This window comes from Nicrophorus vespilloides, unplaced genomic scaffold (genome assembly GCF_001412225.1).
Source record: "Nicrophorus vespilloides isolate i.1.1-1 unplaced genomic scaffold, Nicve_v1.0, whole genome shotgun sequence".
In the NCBI taxonomy this organism is placed as follows: domain Eukaryota; kingdom Metazoa; phylum Arthropoda; class Insecta; order Coleoptera; family Silphidae; genus Nicrophorus; species Nicrophorus vespilloides.
Genome location: NW_017097869.1, coordinates 271 through 23,732, shown reverse-complemented (window position 1 = coordinate 23,732; position 23,462 = coordinate 271). Strand labels below are relative to the sequence as shown.

Genomic DNA, 23,462 nt, shown 5'->3' with positions numbered 1-23,462 from the left:
GGGGAAAAATATTGAAATTTTCATAAAGTTGTTAACAATTCTTATAAATTGCTTCAATATCATTAAAAAATGTATAAGAAAAATTTAAACTTTTAAAGGTTATAATTGACGTAAGATATTTGACGTTTCTCTCAGTCCATAGGCGTCCAAGACATTTTTTTTTGGGGACAGACAACCCGAAAAGCGCCGTCCTTAACGTGTTAATATACAAAAAAATATTTTTTAAATTTGTATGTACAGAGTGATTCATTCAATACGAAATATATGTTGGTGACATTAGCAAATTATGTTATTGATGATTGTAGGATAGGCAAAGATCTATACTCACATGTGGATATGATGGTGTGCCTGCTTCCGGCTGCTACGAAAGCGACGTTGTCGGGTTTGTGCATCATTGTGGGGACGGCGATGACAACGCTGCCGGGAAGGCCAAGTTGTCCGTCGCTGTTCCAACCCCAAACGTAGAGGACGCCATCTGCCGTCAGGGCGCACGAATGCCAGCTGCCGGCGGCAATCTGCATCACCTGCAGGCCAGCAAGGAAGTCTACCAGTCGAGGTTCTTCCTCGGCGTCCAGCGTCCCGTGTCCCAATTGACCTCGACTGAAATGAAGAATCAAGTTAATTGTTGCTATCGATTTCATTATATTTTCAGTTCAAGCACCTGCCGTTTCCGAAGCTGAAGACGTTCCCCGTCTTGTCCAGCAGGAGGCAATGCTCGTTTCCCGTCTTCACGTCCACCAGCTCCTTGTTGCTGAATCGCATCTTGTTGGGAATGTTGTAGACGTGTCCGGCGATCGTCAGAGCGACGTTTATACCGAACCCGCACGAGATCCTCACCGCTCTGTCGCCGACCTCCACGAATCTGGGCTTAACTCTGAGCTGCACCTCTCTGTCAAGGAAATCGAGGACGTGCAGATCTCCGTCCGCGTCCAAGAAGACGAGTCTCGTGTCCGAAGCGCTCGCGTCCACCACGTGCCTCCTGAACTCGAGCTCCGTGACGATGTGCGTCCTCTTCGGCTCCAAACCGTGTCCCCTGAGAGTCACGCCACCCTTGACACCTCTGCACACGACCACCGAATGTCCAATGGCAAGAACGTCCTGGACGCCATCCCCGTAGTCTCCGAACTTCTCCAAAGCTATAGACCTGGAACCGAGCACCTGACCGAACAGATTGCAGCCGGCGTAGAGCGCCCGCATCTCTTCGTTTGTTTGTTTCGCTTTTGTTTTAATTATATTTTTTTTTTGTTTCTCCTCCCTCCGTTCCACCTCTCACTCTCTCTCTCTCTCTCTCCTCCAGCGAATCGATTATTTCCACCTTTTCACGAACGCCGCTCCCCCTTCGCTCCGCTCCGCTGCCGACGGTCGCCGCATCAAAACCACCCTTCCAGACGATCCTCCTCCACCGCCCAAAGAAGAACCTATCCTCCACCACCTCCAAAAACAAAAGAAACAAAAAACAATGGTAAGTAGACCTTGGCAAATATAACACGAACAGAAATCAAATTCCATCGCACATCTGACGTTCCCCACATCTAACGTCATCACCGTCGTCTTGGTTACCTTCGCTTACATCAATAATTTCTGGTTTTTTTTTAACCTATTTTGTCATTTACCTAATAGCTTTACTCTCAATTTATTGTAGTCGATGTAACAGAACTCTTTCTCATTCAATTCGTATTATTGCATCAATCAGAGCGCACGTGCATCGCGACGCAACAGCTGCTTTTTCCTCCTCCAAAAGTTTCGAATTATCGATTCGCTCGTCTGGTTGCATACGATTTGTCGAGGTGCAATTGATTTTTTTGCGGGGTTGGCACGCGATAAAAATAAAATGCGTTGCCATGGATACGCACCACAGTACCAACCCCTACCGAAGCCATCATCAACGGCATCCAATTCCCATATCGTCTGCTAAATACTAATACAGAAATATAAATTCATTTCAAATTTTCAATTAATCAAAGTTATTCTAGTTTTTAACACACACGCAAACTAAAAATTTCATTATTTTTTTTTTTTGTTCAACTCAACAAGACATTAGTATTTAACAGACGATAAGTCAAATCTAATTTTATAATGTAAAAAAAAAAACTACAAACTATTTGAACTATGGACATGCACGATAATTATAGAGACAATAGACACATAATTCATTTGTTGTTGTTTCAATTGGATTTCTATTGTATTTTCGTTTAATACTGTCCCATAAACTAAAAACTAAGCATTTTGTTTCAAAGCCGCCTACGTTCATCTATCTACCTACACATCAAACATTTACGACATCTCTTCTTTCACTTGTTTCGATCGTTCTTTTTCATTTGTTTCAATCGTCGATAGATACATTTATTTGAATTATTCACCACGTTCGGACGTGAGAAACTATCGATCTTCCATCGTCATTAATTAATTTCTCTCTCTTTTTTTTTACGGACAATAAAAGTAAAAACACATACATTTACACGACATTTAGCTTACTGTCAGTTCTATATTTCGTGTGTGTCGGAACGACAAAAAAATTCTTCTTAACCTGAAAAAATCAAGCGTTTCTCTTGCACTTTGAACTTTACAGTTGCACCAACCGTGTTATCTTTCCCTCGTTTCTTTTCTTTTTTTTGTGTATTATTATTTTAATTTAATTTAATTTAAAATCATCGTTTGCTCTTTATGCGGCGAAATCGAGCGGCCTCTGTTTGTAAACAAAACAAAAAAAACAACTGCTCATGACAGCGACGATCCTTGGAATATCGTCCCCGTTTCAGTGATACCAATCCAATAAGGACACCAGTTAAAAGTCCCTGTTTATTCCGAATAGATTTAAAAGCTCTGTGTTTTTCTTCTACTTATTTTAGTAATGATTAAATCATAGGTTGCGTAATCATATTATACAACCCACGCAACACGTAGACTGCTTTATAATTATTTATACAATTTCCTGTAAATTTGGCTTAAATGTACTTATTTCCATATAATACAATTATTCTCAGCGGTTAACAACAAAAATTATTGATTTTCAAAATTTCCGTAACTTTGGTTGCATACAATCTCGAAATTTCAATTGTTTTTTTTGCAGGGTCTTCTTTCGATATTGCGGAAGCTGCGATCCGCACCGGAAAAGGAACTTCGTCTTTTGCTGTTGGGTCTCGACAATGCCGGAAAAACGACCATTCTGAAGACTTTAGCATCCGAGGATGTAACGCATATTACACCAACGGCAGGCTTCAATATCAAATCCGTCGTCTCGGAAGGATTCAAACTGAACGTCTGGGACATCGGCGGACAGAGGAAGATCAGACCGTACTGGAAGAACTACTTTGAAAACACTGATATTTTGGTGAGCGTAACTTTGGTTGCATATAAACAAACGATTTTTTTTAAACTTGATTTTCAAAAGTAATGAAATTTGCATTTAAATGATTGCATTCTGTGCAGGTGTACGTCGTGGATGCTGCGGATAAGAGACGTTTGGAGGAAACCGGTATCGAATTGTACGAACTTTTGGGTGATGAAAAACTTAAAGAAGTTCCCCTTTTGGTGTACGCCAACAAGCAGGATCTTCCCGAGTCTCTGAGCGCTTCGGATTTGGCTCAGACTTTGGGTCTTCCTTCGATCAAGGACAGACCGTGGCAGATCCAAGCGTGCACGGCTTCTCAAGCTTCTGGTGTTCGCGAAGGCATGGAATGGGCTTGCAACACTATCAAGAAGAAATGATGAAAACATTACAAACATTACAAAACAACACCAAAATCCGGCCATTTATTCCATCCGCACTTAATTTCTACATACATTACTTATTCTTTTGCTCTAATTATTAAATATTTCTATTCACGAATAAATGCAACGAAATGTTATTTTCCTTTTAAATCAAGTAATAACAGGAAAAAAAAAACAAACGCAAAACAATTAACAAATATGTGTTTTGTCTATTGGTTATTTTTTTCATTAGTTACGGACAATTAACAAACGAAATTTAAATTTGACATAAGTTAATGACATAAAACAAAAGATAAATGAGACAAGTGCTTCACTTAACTTAATGAAATTAAATTTTCGTTGTTATCGTGCAAATGACAAAAGAAAAATTTAAAAAAAACTAAATTAATTACGTGTAATTTTTGATTGGTGCAATTAACAAATGAAATTCGAAACAAGTGAAATGATAACTTCGATAAAACAAAACAAATGCTTCTCTTTCAAACTAAATTTCATTATTTTTATATTAAATATTTCTATTGACGAATAAATGCAACGAAATGTTATTTTCCTTTTAAATCAAGTAATAACAGAAAAAAAAAACAAACGCAAAACAATTAACAAATATGTGTTTTGTCTATTGTTTATTTTTTCATTAGTTACAGACAATTAACAAACGAAATTTAAATGTGACATAAGTTAATGACATAAAACAAAAGATAAATGAGAGAAGTGCTTTACTTCACTTAATGAAATTAAATTTTCGTTGTTATCGTGCAAATAACAAAAGAAAAATTTAAAAAAAAACTAAATTAATTACGTGTAATTTTTGATTGGTGCAATTAACAAATGAAATTCGAAACAAATGAAATGACAACTTCGATAAAACAAAACAAATGCTTCTCTTTCAAACTAAATTTCATTATTTTTATATTAAATATTTCTATTGACGAATAAATGCAACGAAATGTTATTTTCCTTTCAAATCAAGTAATAACAGAAAAAAAAACAAACGCAAAACAATTAACAAATATGTGTTTTGTCTATTGTTTATTTTTTTCATTAGTTACAGATAATTAACAAACGAAATTTAAATGTGACAAGTTAATGACATAAAACAAAAGATAAATGAGACAAGTGCTTTACTTTACTTCACTTAATGAAATTAAATTTTCGTTGTTATAACAAAAGAAAAATTTAAAAAAAAAACTAAATTAATTACGTGTAATTTTTGATTGGTGCAATTAACAAATGAAATTCGAAACAAGTGAAATGACAACTTCGATAAAACAAAACAAATGCTTCTCTTTCAAACAAAATTTCATTATTTTTATATTAAATATTTCTATTGACGAATAAATGCAACGAAATGTTATTTTCCTTTTAAATCAAGTAATAACAGAAAAAAAACAAACGCAAAACAATTAACAAATATGTGTTTTGTCTATTGGTTATTTTTTCATTAGTTACAGACAATTAACAAACGAAATTTAAATGTGACATAAGTTAATGACATAAAACAAAAGATAAATGAGACAAGTGCTTTACTTCACTTAATGAAATTAAATTTTCGTTATTTTCGTGCAAATAACAAAAGAAAAATTTAAAAAAAAAACTAAATTAATTACGTGTAATTTTTGATTGGTGCAATTAACAAATGAAATTCGAAACAAGTGAAATGATAACTTCGATAAAACAAAACAAATGCTTCTCTTTCAAACTAAATTTCATTATTTTTATATTAAATATTTCTATTGACGAATAAATGCAACGAAATGTTATTTTCCTTTTAAATCAAGTAATAACAGGAAAAAAAACAAACGCAAAACAATTAACAAATTTGTGTTTTGTCTATTGTTTATTTATTTCATTAGTTACAGACAATTAACAAACGAAATTTAAATGAGACAAGTGCTTTACTTTACTTCACTTAATGAAATTAAATTTTCGTTGTTATCGTGCAAATGACAAAAGAAAAATTTAAAAAAAAACTAAATTAATTACGTGTAATTTTTGATTGGTGCAATTAACAAATGAAATTCGAAACAAGTGAAATGACAACTTCCATAAAACAAAATATAAACAAAACAAATGCTTCTCTTTTTAACTAAATTTGTTGTCGTTTCTTTCGAGCATACTTAGAAATGATGGAGAAAAAAAAGAGACTTTTATCGTTTGTTGATCTAAAGAATTAGTCGAATGTATGGTTGAGGAGGTTCGTTGAACCACTTCCTTCGCGTTGCGTGTTGTATGTATAAACACTGTGTTATTATTAAGTGTTATATATATTTTTTTATTGTCCTTTTGCCAATCGCCGTGTGTATTCATTGTTAACCATTTGGTCAAACACAGAAGACCATAACTTACGGTATTTCGATTATGCTTTTCTCACACGTTGTGTAATTTCAATTTCGTCTACATTTCAAAACCGACACAAAAGAATTGCCTCAAAATTAACTAATAAAAACCTATTACGTTACGTATCCATGGAAACTCTGTGTTCAAACTTTTTAACAAAAAAAAAAACGTTATTTTTCGTTGCCCATAGAAACCAAACATTCTTTTCTGTTTTGTGTTTAATTTATTTAGTAAAGTTTTGTTATTGAACTCGACAGAAGAGGCAAAAGTCCAAAAAATAAAAGTCTCTCCGATTCTCATATACATATTTTTTTTTTGAATTCCACTTTGATTCTTCCTCCACAGCTAACTGTAAATACTTCGGGCCACGTCTTCGGAATTAATGAACATTTAAACGTTATTTATTGAATTATCAGGGCCACCTGACCTAGCCTTTTTGGGGGGCGGCAATTTTGCTTCCCTTTCCGTGTATTTTCTTATGAATAAGGGCGCTTTATTCTTAATAGTCTACTGGAGATAAATTTCTTAAGACGTTTGAGAAATGGAAGAAATTCGAAAAAGTTAGGTTTATTTTTTTGTATTGTGAAAAGAGTGCAGGTAAAGTGTACAGGTAGATTGATATAAGCTGTTGCAGAGGAGTCAGGTGATTCAGTTCGGTACGGGCAAGTGGACGGAACAACTCAAGTTCGTAACTGGAGGTAGACGACGACGAGCCTCACCGATTTACCGTTAAGTCCACATCAGCGTATCCACTTTTGACTCACGCAACTGCTCTTTCTCAATTCTTCAGTTCAGACGCACACACACACTCGGCGATATATAGGAAAGAGAAACATTTCGGTCGGTGCAAAGAGTTTGTCGTCTAACTCAGGAATTTTCAACAAAAATTAACCTATACTCAACAACAGGTAAGTCTACTTTATAAAATATGTTATTTTTAAAACCGGTATGTCATAGTTTTCGTACTTCAATTATAATCGTCTACAGTTTACTCAATTACTCAATCACTTATTTCGTGATAATTAAATCGAGTCTTCTTTGCAAAACGCTCGTAAAACAAATTAATTGCAAACAAATGAAGCAATAACAAGAAAAATCACTTAGCAACGTAATATGCAATTTTATCCCAAATTGTTCAAAATTTATAGATGTTAATACTAAATAATTCAATGAAATTTGATGAAAGAAAAACTAATTAATTAAGATTTCATAAAATACTTAAAAAAATTAAGAGTCTAATACTAATTAATTATAAAAATAGTGAGAGACATTTTTTTAAAGAATTCTTTAAGGTTTCCAAGTAGACAAGATAACGTAAATGGAACAGGAATTTGGTGTTTCGTTGCGCAACGCACATAAAATTACTATATTAATTAGTTCTTTAGCGATAAAAAAAATATAGTTCAAATGCAGTTCGTTAAAAAGGACAATTAAAAAAATTTATATTCCTAACGATAAGACACCTTATTATACCATCGGTTGTCATAGTTATCATTCGCACTAATTAAATATTTAACGAGCTGTTAGATAAACGTTACGTAAATAGAACGAATAATAAAAATGTAAAAAAAAATACTGTTGCCGCAACTTTGATTAAAGGTAGTTGCAATTAAGGTAAAGTTAACTTTGTTGGTCGAATTTACGTGGAAACAAAAGAAGGAAACAATTGACTGTTGTGTTCCAGAAGCGCGATCGTAATTCAATTGTTCCGGCCACTGTCAAGCGAGACGTTTTTACGCGAAGCGTGTTATCATTAGTCGTTTCTTTTCTTTTTTCGTTCCTCCTTCTTGCATCTACGTAAAATGTCAAGGTTTCGTCGTTTTTTTGTTATCGTCGCTTCGCGATTATCTAAAAATATTCGTGGTGAAAAGGTGGACAACAACAACAATAACAACGGAATTGAATGGATACGAAAGAATGCGATGAAAAAATGTACTTGTATAATTGCAAAAATTACCAGTAAATGTTTCATAAAGTAAAGAAGTTTTCGATTTTAAATCGGTGGCAATCGCAAGCACGACAATCGAAATCCCGATGTTCGAAATCCCAACTATATCGAAATCCCGACAATCAATATAATCTATATACCGACTTTCGATATAGTCGGGATTTCAAGAATGCGATGAAAAAATGCACTTGTATAATTGCAATAATTAGCAGTAAATGTTTCATAAAGTAAAGAAGTTTTCGATTTTAAAACGGTGGCAATCGCAAGTTCGACAATCGAAATCCCGTCTATCAAAATCCCGACTATATCGAAATCCTGACTATGTCAAAATCCCGACAATCAATATAATCTATATACCGACTTTCCATATAGTCGGGATTTCGATACAGTCGGGATTTCAAGAATGCGATGAAAAAAATGTACTTGTATAATTGCAATAATTACCAGCAAATGTTTCATAAAGTAAAAAAGTTCTCGATTTTAAATCGGTGGCAATCGCAAGCCCGACAATCGAAATCCCGATTATATCGAAATCCTGACTATGTCAAAATCCCGACAATCAATATAATCTATATCCCGACTTTCGATATAGTCGGGATTTCGATACAGTCGGGACTTCGAACGTCGGGATTTCAAGAATGCGATGAAAAAATGTACTTGTATAATTGCAATAATTACCAGTAAATGTTTCATAAAGTGAAGAAGTTCACGATATTTATAATAGAAACAAGTATCATCAAAATTCATTGATATTCTAATAGGGATACGAAGTCAATAAACTCTCCGACACATCCTGACTTTCGATGCATCAAGAATGCTAATTTACCAAAAAAAAAATACAACCATTTGCTTAAGAATTGCACCTCGACAAGTGGTTCGATTTAACAGTTGGACGACATTCAAATATAACAGCGAGTTTTGTAACAAAGAAGTAAAAATTATACTTACATGATTCCGTTCAGCGAAAACGGCGAGTGCAAAGTTCATCGACACTAGAAGAAGAAGAAGAAAAATAAAAAGAGTTACATAAATGCACAGTTAATTGTTATATAATTGCCCGCAAAACATCTCCATCATTCATTCAAAAAAAAAAATAACGACGATCATTATTATAATAAGTTTGTTACCATCGTTACAGCTTGTGTTTATGATTGAATTGTTTTTTTTTTTTGTAGAAGTAACCATGGCGAGGTTTCTGTTGTTGGCTTTGTCTTTGGTTCTGATCGGGTCCAGCCATCAGAGCCTGGATGATAACGAGGTGGACGAGACGAATCCGTTTTTGGATATAGCCGGATCTTTGTTGGCTGGAGGCGATAAATCAGGGGATTTGGGTAGTTTGGTGTCAAATTTCTTGGATTCGGAAGGCGGAAAACAGATGGGACAGATGCTGATGTCTGGAGGCGCCGCAGGAGGCGCTGGACAGATTCTGCAGGGAATCGGAGCTTTGATGGGACAGAACGCAGGTGGAGGAGGAATTGATTTGTCGATGATCGGTAACGTGATCGGAATGCTGAATCAAGGGGGAGAGAGTGGAAAGAAATCCGGAGGATTCGATATTTCCATGATCGGAAATCTTTTAAGCATGATGAATCAAGGAGGCGGTGAACCGGCGAAAGAGAACCGCGCAAGGAAGAACGAGGGTTTCGATCTGAGCAGCGCGATGAATTTGGCTAGCAGTTTCATGAGCCAGGAGGGCTCTTCCGATATGACGTCGTACCTTCCGGTCGTGATGAATCTGTTCAACTCGTTCGTCGGTCCGGAAGCCGAGGAGAGGGCTCATTCGCACGCCGATCACGCCTGGTATCTTCCGCCGATCGTCGAGAAGCTGCACGTCTTCTTCGATCAGTTCTTGAATTCCGACATGGGCAAGGGTTTCGTCACCAAATTGGGAGCGGAGAAGTTCATGAAGATCTTCAGCGACGGCGAGGGCAACTTCAGCGTCAGGAAATTCGTCGACCTCCTCGAGAACCGTTCCTTCAGAAGGCACTGGATCAAAATCGTCACAGGTCGTCTTGCTGAGATGCTCTCCTTCATGGCAGATCCCTACACGCAAAAGAAGTAAGTTAACTAAATTATTTACAATCGAAAATTTTGAAATTTCTAATTAATGTGTACATCAAGTTGCCTATAATCAAATTAGATTAGATTTACCTTTTCTCGATGTTGGTACTTTTTTTCATCCATTTTGGATAAACATAACCAATAATAGTATAAAATACTTTATATTTGATACAAAAAATCTATAAAACGTCCAAGCAATGTTAGATTTATCTTCTAATATTATATAATAGTATACTTACAAGCTTTTCAATATTAAATTCGAGTTGAAAATCACTTTAAAATCGAATAATTAATCTGAAGATTTTGCACAATTTGTTCGCGATTTGACATAATGCCAAGTTGTTTGCCTACAATTGTTTCAAGTAATCGGGCGCCCTCTGTCGATTATATAAGAAGCATTAATTAACATTTTCAATCAATTTCGTTTCAGATACTTATCGACCGGTCAATTCTTCGTCAACAACTTCCTGAAGGGTCAGGGCGTTCCGAAATCCGCCCTCTTCGATCCGAAGAGACCCACCGAAAGCATAGCCGCTCTGATCAACTATTTCCCTATGAAATACATGAACCTGAAGGTGGACTCGATGGCCGCTATCAAACCGGCCGTGGAATACGCGCAAGAGTTGATCCGATTGGCGGAGAACAAGGGATTTCTGGGAAGGGCGATCGATTCCACGGAGCTGACGCACAAGTTGACTGACACGATCAATTTAGAGATTCTGGAGCCGATCGCAAGGGTCAACAGGGCGATGAGGTTCGCGCAGAAGATACCCGAGTGCAGCAAGTACGTCTTCTGCTTAGCCAACGAGCACGAGGATCACGAAAACTTGAGTCTTCCCGGACTCAAGAGATCACTCAGCAAAGGAGCCACCTTCATCGCAAGTTGGTACTTGAGCAGCGGCAATTCCAATTCCGAATACATGAATATTTATATGGAAACCGTCGATGGACAAAGATGCAAGGTAAATTGCATATAAACAAACAACAATTTCGTTATTTAATTTTTGTTAATTTCAGTCTCACTACACCGACAAATGCGAAGGGTTCCATCTGGAGGAACTTAAAGTAACCACGGAATACGTGCACAACGAGTTGTAGGAAAAAAAAAACAAACAATTGATCAATAAACAAAAGAAAAGGATCACCCAGGAGACGCGATCATCTTCAATTTCAACATTTACTCAATCGATATGCCATCAAAAGTGAAGATAATGAGCAGGAAAAGAAGAAGAAACGGAAGCAACTCTTTTGCCGCATATTAATTGAGCGAATGCATATATTTTGTTTTTTTTAAATTATTAATCTTTGCCACCTCTGTAAATACTATTATATTTTTATCGATGTTGACGGAGAGCGAATGGTTCTATTATTTTTAAATTTAATAAATAATTATTTAGTTCGTAAAATATTTACGTTTGCTTTAATATCGATATTAAAATTATTAAATGTGATTAATCAGAATCAGAATATTTACTTAAAAATATTCCAATTTAAAGTCAATTCTAATGCAAATTAATAATTATTTAAATGTATGCAACCAAATGTGCATTGATCAATTTCAATCGATTATATTAGAAGTCCTGCAGGTATCATCAATTGCGTAATAGATTCGTTGGAAAGATGATAGTTTTATCTTTAATTTGAACGTTGATTCATCTAATTGGCGTGCGTGGTTACTGAGTAATTAAATAAAAGGTAAATTGTTATAAGTTTGTTATTGTAATCTTGATTATGTAACAAAAGTTATATGGATATTTCGAGATTAATTTGTATAATAAACTGAAAATAATATATTATAAAACATTTTCAGAAAGTTGTATGTAACTTTTACAATATCTCATCGATTTTACTCAATCGTTATGCCATCAAAAGTGAAGATAGCGAGGAGGAGGAAAAGAAGATGTTTTTTTTTTTAATTATTAATCTTTGCCACCTCTGTAAATACTATTATATTTTTATCGATGATGACGGAGAGCGAATGGTTCTATTATATTTAAATTTAATAAATAATTATTTAGTTCGTAAAATATTTATGTTTGTTTTAATATTGATATTAAAATTATTAAATGTGATTAATCAGAATCAGAATATTTTACTTAAGAATATTCCAATTTAAAGACAATTCTAATACAAAGTAATAATTACTTAAATGTTTTATGTATGCAACCAAATGTGCATTGATCAATTTCAATCGATTATATTAGAAGTCCCGCAGGTGTCATCAATTGCGTAATAGATTCGTTGGAAAGATGATAGTTTTATCTTTAATTTGCACGTTGATTCATCTAATTGGCGTGCGTGGTTACTGAGTAATTAAATAAAAGGTAAATTGTTATAAGTTTGTTATTAATCTTGATTATGTAACAAAAGTTATATGGATATTTCGATATTATTTTGTAAAATAAAACATTTTCAGAAAGTTTTACAATAGTTTTGAAATGGATTACAGGAAACTGCATTATCTTGCCTATTCCTATTGGAATCTTTTATACCGACTGTAGGAGATGGATTTCCCTGTTCTTATAAAACAGCCATCAATTCCTCCAAGACTGTCATTCGTATCGGACAGCTGATCTGGACGAGTGCAACAATTATAGACTTCTGCGAGTTCTTGTTCGACAAAGGAAATTTACAAATAATAACGTGATGTGACGGTGATCTTGATCTCGTCTCGTCGTGGTGCAGAGTGTTCCATTTGTTTCCTCCACCGCCTCCTAACGTCTCCATCTTTCGTTGTTTACTTAGCGCGAATTGGGGTTTGTCCTCTGATCGCATTCCACCTCGTCCAGAATTAAGGCTGAAGAAGTAGAAAAAAAAATAGAGGAGGATTGAAGAGAAAGGGAAAAGATCTCTCTGTCTTTCATCTCGATTTATATATATATTTGTGTGTATATATATATATATAAATACAAAATTTAGAGGTGATCGAAGGAGGTAATGCTCCACCAGCATCGTTACCAAAGAAACGAAGACAATCGCGAAGTCAACAAACAAAGGCGCAACCTTTTGTTTTTGTTTTTATTTTATTTTCGTTTTTGACCAATCGAGGAGCGACGATGAGGGCCTGGAAGAACGACGTCCTCAACTTGAAAGATGAGTGCTTCCATGAGCTCATCGATGAGTGCAGAATGCTGCCACCCGGATCAAGAATCTCTTACAACTTGAGGAACCGTCTTGACAAGTTCCCATCAAAGTGTCGCGCCGAGATAGTGAACAGGCTGAAGATGGGATGTGCACCGTTGTTCATAGCCTGCAAGAAGGGGCAGATCGATATCGTTGAGTACCTTGTCAATAATTGCAAGGCGGATGTCGAACAGAAGGGAATCTATGAGGTTCCCGATGACAGGTGTGTGTAAATACATTTATTGAAAGCATTAACCGTGGTTACATCAATTTATTGTTAGATCAACGCATGCAGTGACCCCACTGTGGTGTGCAGCCGTGTCCGGGAAGCTGTCCATCATCAAGTTCCTTCTAGCCAAGGGGGCTGACATCAATGCTGTTTCCGACACGGGTTCCACACCGGTCCGCTCTGCCTGCTTCATGACCCATTTGGAAATCGTCCAGTATCTGGTGGAGAACGGGGCGGACATAAACAGACCGAATTTTAATGGTGGAACTTGTCTGATCAATTCGGTGCAGAGTGTGGAGTTGTGTCATTTCCTGCTCAAGCATGGGGCCGACGTCAATGCCAAAGATATCCAGAGCAAGACTGCATTGCACTACGCCATACAGGAACACAGGTGAGGAGCGAATTGGAATTCTTATAAGGAGTTTATCCTTCAAAGCAAGGCAAGAAATCGGAATGTTCTTTGTTGATTGTTGATTTGTTTGTTGTCGTTTCATTTCCTGCTCTATCTCGCTCCGCTCGAGAGCTATAAATAATTTATTAATCGATACGCGTAAATGCGCCTTCTTTTCTTGTGCAGTTCAAATTCCATTCTTTGCAATTCACAACTCGATTATTCATTTATGATCAATCATCGTAAAAGTGATTGCAGTATAATTACGCTTTTGTCGTGTCCCAGGGATGGAATTCTGGACACAGTGGAATATTTCTTCTGGTGTTGTCGTTTTGGAGTCTTAGTTGTTGGAAGTTGTAATAAGTTATTCGAGAATGATAAGTTACACTATTTAGAGACAGAATTACTAGACTCAATCATGTCAAGTTTTGTGGGAGAAGGCTTTAGGGGAAAGACAATTTATAATACTTGGTTAGAATTACGTAGTAAAGTAATAAAACATTTTTCCGAATCTTCCGATGTTGCGTATTGGAGGAACAAACTGAATGTCTGTAATCAAGGCAGAAATGAATCGGTGCATTCCTTCATAACAAGACTGAACTTTCCTGAAATTTCCCTTAAAATTATTGACGCAATGACCATTTCATTCGGCTTAGATATTGCTAGAGAACATAAACGTTTATTACCATTCGAAATATTGAATAATTTTAAATTAGGACTTATTCCAGAAATTAGGGATTTCATAAACCTAAATGAAGTAAATTCCTTAGATAGCGCACATTTTATAGCAGAGCAAAAAGAGTTAGAAATTAATAGAAGAAAGACCCAAGATCAGTTTATACGTAATGACAAATTTATCGAATTCCTTCAGAAATTTTAATATGGAAGACAATCCACGCCGATTAAATAACTTTAGTAATATGCGCGATAATAATTTTCAAAATAATTAATTAAAATATAGAAATATTAACAATTTTCAAAATAATCAATCAAACTATAGAAATTGCGCTAACAATTTTCAGAATAACCAATCGAATTATAGAAATCGTAACGATAATTTTCAACATAATTATAGAGGCGTGCGGGAAAATAATTTTAACAATAATTATGTTAGGCATAATAGTTCAGATAATAGAAACAATCATATTCAGAATAGACAATGGGAAAAGGTTGTTATGGTTATTCCAGAAATCTAATGTTGAAAACAAGTTCAACATTAACAACCTTTGTAAAAAGATGCTCCACTTCAGGTCACTTCAGTTTCTCCGTGTGATCTGTTGATTCTGCAGTTTTGTTATCAGTTGAAAATACTGTCTTCCGTGGGATCTGCCTACTCTGCATATTCATTCTGTTAATGATCTATAATTTAGTGGTTGGACACAACACTTTATTCAAATGAAATTCTCTGAAGCTTTTCTTAAGATAATCTAATCAATTTTGTTTGTTGGTAATATTGAATGTTTGTTTTTAGATTGGAGACGAGTAATTTGTTGATCGAATACGGGGCGAACTTCAACGCAAAGTCCAAGTACGGCGATGACGCCCTACAGACGGCCTGCTTGAAAGGGTCGATCAACATCTTCGATTATCTCACCAGCAGCATACCGTACACGAGCGAACGTCTTGCAGACGCGCACGATCTGCTCGGATCAACGTTCCTCGATGAACACAACGATCTGTACACCGCCCTCAAGCATTGGCGCATCGCTCAAGGAATCCGTGACACCAACGGTGATTTACCTATAGATTTGAATGTGAGATGAGATGATTGTATTTCGTTTAACAAGTAGGTACGGTGAAGGGTCCTCTTGTACCGCCCAGAGAAGCGTTCCGGTTCCAGAAGGAGTTCTCGACGATGTCTGAACTGGACAACAGCGTCGGCGATCTGGACTCCATCCGAATCCAGAGTCTGCTGATAGCGGAGAGGATCCTCGGCTGTTATCACAAGGACACCGTCTTCAGATTGATGTTCCGCGGTGCCTCCTACGCGGACACGATGCGCTACCAGAGATGCATAGATCTTTGGCGGCGGGCGCTGGAGATACGCGTAGAGAAGGATTCCATCCTGTACTCGGACACATGCTTTACGGCGCAAGCACTTGTCAGATTTATGGTGGATTACAACGAAAAGTGCGTGCTCGAGCAGAAGGCTTTCGGGCAGCGTTTCAAAGACAGCATCCGCACCTTTCAGACGTTGACGCAAAACATTGCCGGTGATACATCTTTACAGTCGTAAAGTCCAACGAATAACATTGTATTTAATTTTTGCAGAGGCTCGACAACTCTTGCTGATTCGGCCGCAGTTCAAACGGCAGATGGAGAATTTCGACAAGATTCTCAAATGCATCACACATCTGATCTATCTGATGTTGCAGACGGCGAACACCACCGAGCAGATGTCCATGGTGTGTGATCAGGTCAGCAAGTTGATCCGACTGAATCCTACAAGCGCGAGTACCGAAGACACCCTGCTCCATCTCTGCGTCTCCAAGCTCAACACCATCAAATCCGGATACTTCATGGACGAAGCTCCTGTTGTAAGTTTCCCAACAAAAAACACATTCAATCATTAATTCATTTATACATTAACAGATGGTCTTCCCCGACGAAAGTGTCATCAGTTTTCTTCTCCAGTGCGGCGCCCAAGTTAACGCCCGCAACGACTCCAAATCGACGCCCCTTCACGTCGCAACCGTACCTTATAACAACAACAATTGGGTAAGTTACAATTTCCCCCCCCCAAAAAAAAAATCTCTATAATAATTGTTTGTGTGCAGTTGGTTGGTTTGCTTTTGAAACATGGAGCGCATTTAGATCTGCCGAACGCGTCTGGTGATTGCGCCATCCAAAAGGTGAACGAGACACCGTTCAATTTAGATATTCATCTAGTCAATTACGTCTCGCTGAAGTGTCTCTCCGCCACGGTCATCTGCAAATTCGGCATCCCCTATCGACATCAAGTGCCTAGAACGCTCGAGTCTTTCGTGCAGATGCACGAAAAGTAATTCACTTTTTGAGATTTCGAATTCAAGATTCGAACGGAAGCAACCCAACCATCCATGCAACGTAAGTCTGGTTTACAACAATTGTGATTCTTATTATTTAGTCTTATTGTGTTTTTTTTTTCTTCTTCTTCTGTCCCTCCGTGTATTAATAACAATTTATGTACTACATTATACAATTCATATACATGTATTATTCATATAAATGAATAATACATGTATATATCACTAATCGGAATCACCAAATTTTATTAATTATTGTTTATGATTTTGATTCTCTATAGTATTTATTTAGAGCTTAAGTTTTATTATCTGTGTATATATATATATATATAAATTTACTATATTGATATTACCTAATTTGTAGACGTAACGTTTCTGTGTATATTTACGTACAACATACGTTTAAAATATAAATAATTTAAAAAAAAATGTCTTCATCATTTATTTAATTATTCTACAACCGTGAAAGACAATTAGATCAATCTACAAGCAAATTAATGAGAAAATTATGGCCTTTGCAACGAGCCCATAACCATTATTGTGGCATCAACCGTTCTATCAAAATTTAGTAAAAATATATCACGTGTACATTTGGTTGCATACATTGGAATTGTAATTGGAATTATAACATACTTTTAAAATAATGGAATAGTGGATCATTCAAAATCCACACTAAAGATAAAATTTTGATATTTCTAATGAGCCTACTATCAGATTTCTATTCGAATCCGTTTTTCTGTTATACACTATTAAAAAAATTGTCGAAAATTATTAGTTTTCGATATTTTTTTTTCATCGTTAATTTGGCAACCAAAAACAAAACAATTAAAGTTTCAAACAAAGAAAAATAAAGCAATTGTAATTCCAAATGGTAACTGGGTTATATTTACGTACAACATACGTTTAAAATATAAATAATTTAAAAAACAAACAAATGTCTTCATCATTTATTTAATTATTCTACAACCGTGAAAGACAATTAGATCATTCTACAAGCAAATTAATGAGAAAATTATGGCCTTTCCAACGAGCCCATAACCATTATTGTGGCATCAACCGTTCTATCAAAATTTAGCAAAAAAATATTACGTGTACATTTGGTTGCATGCATTGTAATTATAACATACTTTTAAATTAATTAACTCGATAACCATACGTACTAACTGGATTATTCAAAATCCACACTAAAGATAAAATTATGATATTTCTAACGAGCCTACTATCAGATTTCTATTCGAATCCGTTTTTCTGTTATACACTATCAAAAAATTGTCGAAAATTATTAGTTTTCGATATTTTTTTTCCATAGTTAATTTGGCAACCAAAAACAAAACAATTAAAATTTCAAACATAGAAAAATAAAGCAATTGTAATTCCAAATGGTAACTGGGTTATATTTACGTACAACATACGTTTAAAATATAAATAATTTAAAAAAAAAACAAATGTCTTCATCATTTATTTAATTATTCTACAACCGTGAAAGACAATTAGATCATTTTATAAACAAATTAATGAGAAAATTATGACCTTTCCAACGAGCCCATAACCATTATTGTGGCATCAACCGTTCTATCAAAATTTGGCAAAAATATATCACGTGTACATTTGGTTGCATACATTGTAATTATAACATACTTTTAAATTAATTACCTCGATAACCATACGTACTAACGGGATTATTCAAAATTCACACTAAAGATAAAATTATGATATTTCTAACGAGCCTACTATCAGATTTCTATTCGAATCCGTTTTTCTGTTATACACTATTAAAAAATTGTAGAAAATTATTAGTTTTCGATATTTTTTTTCCATCGTTAATTTGGCAACCAAAAAGAAAACAAAGAAAAATAAAGCAATTTCCAAATTCCAAATGGTAACTGGGTTAATTATTACATAAATCGATTGTTTCGGCTTTTGATACGATGCAAATCCACTTTCTACACTTTTTATTTTCTCTTCTCTCCTCTTGCATTATTGCACATCGTCTCTCCTACCATTTCCTTCCGAAATTTCAAGGAAAACCTTATTTCCCAACCGGACTTTCAACAAATAATATATATATTTCCATAAATAATTCATCATTTTTTTTTAATTTAAAGCGTTTCAATTAAAAAACAAAATAGAAGAAAATTTTACAACTTTTGTTTTTTTCTTTGTTGCTTGGAAACAAAATCTTTTCAAGTTCAATTAAGAGTATGCGTAGGATTATTTTAATTGACTTTTGTAACTAAGCAACGAAACAATAATAATTTAGTTATTAATACAATTAATACATTATATTTATTTATTTTTTTGTTTATTAATGTTTTTTACTGAAATTAAAATATAGCAAAAATAATGGATTAATTAAGATATTAGTCAAGTGACAGATGGATTAGAACAATTGAAGCAACTAGAAATAATACACGATAAATTATTGTGGAATTGTCATGGAAACGTACAGAGTTTGATGATTTCGGGGAAGTTACGTAAAATCCGGAGAAAGCAAGGTCAAGAGTTTTGCTTTTTTTTCTCTTCTACTTCTTCTTGAATACTAAAAGAAAGCGAGATAAAAGTGAAGAAATAGTTCTTTTTTTTTGTATATTTATATTTCATATGCAATAATTTTTTGGCGAAGAGAAATTTTTGTTTTTTCTGTTTTGTTTCTTTCTCTCTAGCAAAGTGAAAGATCTCATCTAATCGTCGTCGTGAGTTTGTTTTTAAATATACATTTGGTTGTTGTCGTCGCTCTTCTTTCTGGGGTATCCAAGAGTTGCGTAACCATGGTTATTGGTTGCCACCTCTCCAGTGTGTCTCTTCGATAAAACCGTTACGGTCGTTCGGATCGCTTTCATTTGTTTTCCTTTCTTCCGAGATGAGCGACGTCCGATTCAAGAAGGAGGCGCTGACCGGTCCTCACGCGGACGCCTTGGACAAGGCTTTCGGCGCGAAGAACAGCTTCTGGAAATTCACTCCGGGCAATCTGCTGATGCCGTCCTTCTTCGAGGACATCGCCGGACAGATACTCGACGCCAGTGTCCGCGAAGATGACGTCTGGCTCATCAGTTATCCGAGGACCGGTGAGTGCGCGCCGCGCAGATGAAAGCGATCGGAATACTTGACGAGAAAGTTTCTCTCTTCATCGATTTACTCCTCAACAGACGACAAATTCTATTTCTCTCTTTCTCTCACACACAGGCTCCACATGGACTCAAGAAATGGTCTGGCTGATCGGCAACGAACTCGACTTCGAACAGGCGAGGAAAACCATCCAGCAACTCCGAGCCCCGATGATCGAGTAAAAAGACACAAACCTGAAGCGTTCAACAGTTTTACTCACTTAACCTCTCCGCAGATTGTCCACGTACTTCGCCGAATACACCAACTTCATAGCCGGCTACGGAAACTCCGTGGAGATCGTCGAGAATTGGCCTACGCCTAGATTCATCAAAACCCATCTACCAGTCGAATTTCTGCCCACGCAAATGCACAAAGTCAAACCCAAGGTGAGCCGAATCGATCGCAATTCATCCATCGAAATTTCGCAACGAAAATCATCCAAATCGCACCACAAACAACAAAGTTACAACAATTTTTCCGCAATCGTTACTCAATTGTTAATTCCACAATTAAACATTTTATCGAAAAATTCTATTAGACTTTTTCGTTTGTCTAACGATAATTAATATACAATTTCAATTTGATTACGATCATAGCGAATTTAAACAATTTCCGGTTAAACCGGAAATTGATTTTTTTTTATAGAAATTGAAGATATTTCAAATATAATTGCAATAGAAAAAATTTTTGTGTTTTTTCATATAAATAGTTAACTTCCGGAAATTCCGGAAGTTTAAATTTTTTTGTAAATTCTGATTCGTTTCTTACAGATAATCTATGTGGCGAGACATCCGAAGGATCTGTGCGTTTCTTATTACCACCACTGCCAGCTGATGCATCACATGGACATCGGTTTCGAGGAGTTCGCCGAGCTCTTCATCAACGACACGGTGCCTCTGGGTGCGGTTTTCGATCATTATTTGGGCTATTGGGCGATGCGAGATGATCCGAACGTGCTGTTCATCATGTACGAGGATCTGAAGAAGGACACCGGGGCCGGAATCAGGCGGATCGCCGAGTTCATGGAGAAATCGTTGAGCGATGATGAAGTGGATAAGTTGGAGGATTTCTTGAGCGTGGAGAATATGCGAAAGAATCCTGGCTGTAATATGGCACCGATCCTTGATAGTTTGATGGGCGAGAACTATTTGGAGAAGACGGGGAAGAGTTTCATTAGGAAGGGAAAGGTGGGCGATTGGAAGACGCACATGAGTCCGGATCTGTCGCGGCGTTTCGACGAGTGGATTCGCAGGAAGACGGAAGGAACCGGATTGAGTTTCGATTGAAATTCAACAATTACTCAACTTCTTGTACATATATCGTTAATTTATAATTTTTGTTAATTCTTTTATGATGATTTTATGATTGTAATTATTGTTACCTTAAATATAATGGATTTGTTATATTGAATATCTTTTCACGAATCTGATCAGATTGAACTTGAGGCCGGTGCCTCTGGTGTGTTCTTCCGTCCAATTGTCGAAGATGTCGATGACGTCCGCGCACATCTGCGTGCTGTAATTCCCGACGAGTCCGGCCCTGAAGAAGTGTCCGGACTCGTTCTGGCACATCTTGAACTGCTTCAGAAACTCGACTATCGGCTCGAAGTGTTCCGGTTTCCTCGCCTTCACGCTCTCGTAACTCAGACGATCCACCAGCAGATCGATTTGCTCTCCTCTCAACTCTTTCCCCAAGAATTTCGCCGTTTTCTTGATGAAACCGATCAGATCTCTCTTCACTTCCTCGTAGGTGAGGAACAGAATGTTGTTGTTCGAATCCCTCTTGTTCCAATAACCGAGAACGTTTCCCCAAAACGGCGTGTAATGCACTTAAACAACAAACAACAACAAAAAAATATCATCAAATTTATACACACACACAACTTTTCTAACATTTTCCGGTTACGAAAAGTTGCCAGAAATCATCGAAACTCCCGGTGAAACCCTCGTTCAGTTTGCAGTGGTGAAAATACGAGACGCAGGTGTCTTTTGGATTCCTAGCTATGTGAATTATCTAAAACAAAACAATTATTACAATAAAGATTTCGAATGGTGTGTCCATTCCTTTATTCAATGACACGTGAATAAAGTTGCCTAACTTCAGAAAAATCAAATCTATTTCAATTTCAATTCAATTTCAGTTTCAATTGTTATTCTAGTTTTTTTTTATATATAAAATATCAATGAAACAAATATTTGTATTATATTGATACATTCTTAAATTCAATGCAAATTGATCAATTGATATGTTTATTCATTTATTGCATTGTGTGAACGTAAAGTTGCCTACAAATTGTGTTTTGACGTTTGTTTGAAATGCAATTAGATTGGCAATAATAATAACTAGAAATTCTTTCGCGTAATGAACAAAATCAATAAATAGCGAAGCTTTTGACGCATTTTGCACTTATTCGTATATTACTAAATCTTTAAAGATAAAAAAAAATATGTTTCAACTTTTGAAAAATATTAATATAAGAGAAATATAGATGTCGTGTTTTGTTATTAATTTGGTTTATGTAATATGAAATAATTTCAGTATTTTACTATTAATTTTTGATTGCTTCAAAAGTTGCCTATTAATCAAAATAAATGACACAGCTGACTTTCAATTAATTAATCGGTGTTACCAACTGAATCTGTTAAATGTATCTGTTTTTTTTTTAATAAATAAAAGTTTGTAAAACTGATTTTTGTTTTGTTTTGTAGGAATTATTGAGTGGTGTGTCGGTAACTAATGATGTTATTACCTTTGGTTTCTTCTTGAAGTTTCTTATATCTTTTGGTAGGAGATCCCAGGGAAGGTGGGTTTTGATGAACCTAGGACGTTTCGCCTTCCTCACCAAGTCCAGAGAATCCGTCATCGGTGGATACGGTTTGAAGTCTTTCGGATATCTCCGAAAGTCGTACAGACAGAAGAACCTGAAAACCGCGAATTCTTCACTATTTTTTTGTCGTTGAAATCGTTTTCACACTCACTCCAAGTACGGAAATCTGGTTGGAAGACCTTCATCGGCTCTATCGAAGTCCAAATCGTTGGCAATCAACCAGACAGTCTCTCTGGTCCAGGTGCTTCCTGAAGAATAAGACAAAACAAAACAAAAATATGTATTTTGCAACAAGAAAATATCATATTTTTTCACCTGTTTTCGGGAATCCCGTCACCCAGACGTCGTCGTCGTATACCTCCATCTCTTGGATCTCCTCGAAGTACTTGCCAAAGTACTCGGGCATCGTGAATCCATTGTACACGGAGTAATCTTTCCTGTAGTTGTTTGTGAAATATTTGGTGCGAATTCGGATCAAATCCGAATCCCTTTTCAGCGCCAAAGCCATCTCGATCTGACGGATGGATGGACGGACTATGTTGATGATGAAGCCGAGGCGCGCTTTTCGTTTGCGTTAGGAATTATTGACGAATCGTTAAAAGAGTTAACGGTGGGATGCGAAAAACCGCGATTATTTATATTTAGATTAGCACCTTTTATGGCTCCATTTGCTCTCGTTACATTCAATGAAAAGAACAAAGAGAAACAAACAACAACAGAAGAAG

The 23,462-nt window shown here is 36.0% G+C and overlaps 6 protein-coding genes across 8 annotated transcripts; 4 read left to right on the top strand and 2 right to left on the bottom strand.

Annotated features, from left to right (window-relative positions):
• Nucleotides 1-269: 269 nt before the first annotated feature.
• On the bottom strand, nucleotides 270-9,771 carry LOC108561228 (probable E3 ubiquitin-protein ligase HERC4). 2 transcript variants are annotated; one of them, XM_017919074.1, is made up of 4 exons: nucleotides 9,714-9,771; nucleotides 8,945-8,988; nucleotides 662-1,432; nucleotides 270-600 (listed from the first exon to the last, which is right to left on the bottom strand). In XM_017919074.1, exons 3-4 carry the CDS (start codon nucleotides 1,195-1,197, stop codon nucleotides 285-287), a joined length of 852 nt encoding a protein of 283 aa, XP_017774563.1. In that variant the 5' UTR covers nucleotides 1,198-1,432; nucleotides 8,945-8,988; nucleotides 9,714-9,771; the 3' UTR covers nucleotides 270-284. The 2 variants fall into 2 exon arrangements, with proteins under 2 accessions (XP_017774563.1, XP_017774562.1); XM_017919073.1 differs by lacking the exons at nucleotides 8,945-8,988; nucleotides 9,714-9,771 and having other exon boundaries at nucleotides 662-1,446.
• On the top strand, nucleotides 1,393-3,816 carry LOC108561229 (ADP-ribosylation factor-like protein 3). Its single transcript, XM_017919076.1, has 3 exons — nucleotides 1,393-1,462; nucleotides 3,071-3,331; nucleotides 3,430-3,816. Exons 1-3 carry the CDS (start codon nucleotides 1,460-1,462, stop codon nucleotides 3,706-3,708), a joined length of 543 nt encoding a protein of 180 aa, XP_017774565.1. The 5' UTR covers nucleotides 1,393-1,459; the 3' UTR covers nucleotides 3,709-3,816.
• On the top strand, nucleotides 6,875-11,414 carry LOC108561227. Its single transcript, XM_017919072.1, has 4 exons — nucleotides 6,875-6,956; nucleotides 9,172-10,054; nucleotides 10,488-11,019; nucleotides 11,075-11,414. The coding sequence occupies exons 2-4, from the start codon at nucleotides 9,180-9,182 to the stop codon at nucleotides 11,153-11,155; spliced, it is 1,488 nt and encodes a 495-aa protein (XP_017774561.1). The 5' UTR covers nucleotides 6,875-6,956; nucleotides 9,172-9,179; the 3' UTR covers nucleotides 11,156-11,414.
• A 1,140-nt stretch (nucleotides 11,415-12,554) lies between these two features.
• On the top strand, nucleotides 12,555-16,968 carry LOC108561225 (protein fem-1 homolog C). 2 transcript variants are annotated; one of them, XM_017919071.1, is made up of 7 exons: nucleotides 12,555-13,403; nucleotides 13,462-13,800; nucleotides 15,272-15,531; nucleotides 15,591-16,013; nucleotides 16,072-16,337; nucleotides 16,393-16,518; nucleotides 16,578-16,968. In XM_017919071.1, exons 1-7 carry the CDS (start codon nucleotides 13,114-13,116, stop codon nucleotides 16,803-16,805), a joined length of 1,932 nt encoding a protein of 643 aa, XP_017774560.1. In that variant the 5' UTR covers nucleotides 12,555-13,113; the 3' UTR covers nucleotides 16,806-16,968. The 2 variants fall into 2 exon arrangements, with proteins under 2 accessions (XP_017774560.1, XP_017774559.1); XM_017919070.1 differs by having other exon boundaries at nucleotides 15,588-16,013.
• A 2,535-nt stretch (nucleotides 16,969-19,503) lies between these two features.
• Nucleotides 19,504-21,203, top strand: LOC108561224 (sulfotransferase 1C2-like). Its single transcript, XM_017919069.1, has 4 exons — nucleotides 19,504-19,870; nucleotides 19,989-20,088; nucleotides 20,146-20,296; nucleotides 20,681-21,203. Exons 1-4 carry the CDS (start codon nucleotides 19,666-19,668, stop codon nucleotides 21,194-21,196), a joined length of 972 nt encoding a protein of 323 aa, XP_017774558.1. The 5' UTR covers nucleotides 19,504-19,665; the 3' UTR covers nucleotides 21,197-21,203.
• Nucleotides 21,204-21,292: 89 nt separating this feature from the next.
• Nucleotides 21,293-23,245, bottom strand: LOC108561223 (sulfotransferase family cytosolic 1B member 1-like). The gene is made up of 5 exons (XM_017919068.1): nucleotides 23,053-23,245; nucleotides 22,889-22,985; nucleotides 22,660-22,831; nucleotides 21,803-21,923; nucleotides 21,293-21,738 (listed from the first exon to the last, which is right to left on the bottom strand). Exons 1-5 carry the CDS (start codon nucleotides 23,243-23,245, stop codon nucleotides 21,311-21,313), a joined length of 1,011 nt encoding a protein of 336 aa, XP_017774557.1. The 3' UTR covers nucleotides 21,293-21,310.
• Between the last annotated feature and the right edge of the window lie 217 nt (nucleotides 23,246-23,462).

What these genes read in the sequence shown, in the direction of transcription:
- LOC108561228 (XM_017919074.1), bottom strand. Translation starts at nt 1,197, where the DNA reads ATGCGGGCGCTCTACGCCGGCTGCAATCTGTTCGGTCAGGTGCTCGGT. An exon ending in TTCAGCTTCGGAAACGGCAG is followed by an intron (nt 601 to 661) that starts GTGCTTGAACTG and finishes TCTTCATTTCAG; the next exon opens with TCGAGGTCAATTGGGACACG.
- LOC108561229 (XM_017919076.1), top strand. An exon ending in TTGAAAACACTGATATTTTG is followed by an intron (nt 3,332 to 3,429) that starts GTGAGCGTAACT and finishes CATTCTGTGCAG; the next exon opens with GTGTACGTCGTGGATGCTGC.
- LOC108561227 (XM_017919072.1), top strand. Translation starts at nt 9,180, where the DNA reads ATGGCGAGGTTTCTGTTGTTGGCTTTGTCTTTGGTTCTGATCGGGTCC. An exon ending in GATCCCTACACGCAAAAGAA is followed by an intron (nt 10,055 to 10,487) that starts GTAAGTTAACTA and finishes ATTTCGTTTCAG; the next exon opens with ATACTTATCGACCGGTCAAT. An exon ending in TCGATGGACAAAGATGCAAG is followed by an intron (nt 11,020 to 11,074) that starts GTAAATTGCATA and finishes TGTTAATTTCAG; the next exon opens with TCTCACTACACCGACAAATG.
- LOC108561225 (XM_017919070.1), top strand. Translation starts at nt 13,114, where the DNA reads ATGAGGGCCTGGAAGAACGACGTCCTCAACTTGAAAGATGAGTGCTTC. An exon ending in TACGCCATACAGGAACACAG is followed by an intron (nt 13,801 to 15,271) that starts GTGAGGAGCGAA and finishes GTTTGTTTTTAG; the next exon opens with ATTGGAGACGAGTAATTTGT. An exon ending in GTTGACGCAAAACATTGCCG is followed by an intron (nt 16,014 to 16,071) that starts GTGATACATCTT and finishes TAATTTTTGCAG; the next exon opens with AGGCTCGACAACTCTTGCTG.
- LOC108561224 (XM_017919069.1), top strand. Translation starts at nt 19,666, where the DNA reads ATGAGCGACGTCCGATTCAAGAAGGAGGCGCTGACCGGTCCTCACGCG. An exon ending in CATCAGTTATCCGAGGACCG is followed by an intron (nt 19,871 to 19,988) that starts GTGAGTGCGCGC and finishes TCTCACACACAG; the next exon opens with GCTCCACATGGACTCAAGAA. An exon ending in TGCACAAAGTCAAACCCAAG is followed by an intron (nt 20,297 to 20,680) that starts GTGAGCCGAATC and finishes CGTTTCTTACAG; the next exon opens with ATAATCTATGTGGCGAGACA.
- LOC108561223 (XM_017919068.1), bottom strand. Translation starts at nt 23,245, where the DNA reads ATGGCTTTGGCGCTGAAAAGGGATTCGGATTTGATCCGAATTCGCACC. An exon ending in GACGGGATTCCCGAAAACAG is followed by an intron (nt 22,986 to 23,052) that starts GTGAAAAAATAT and finishes CTTATTCTTCAG; the next exon opens with GAAGCACCTGGACCAGAGAG. An exon ending in ACTTCAAGAAGAAACCAAAG is followed by an intron (nt 21,924 to 22,659) that starts GTAATAACATCA and finishes GTTTTGTTTTAG; the next exon opens with ATAATTCACATAGCTAGGAA.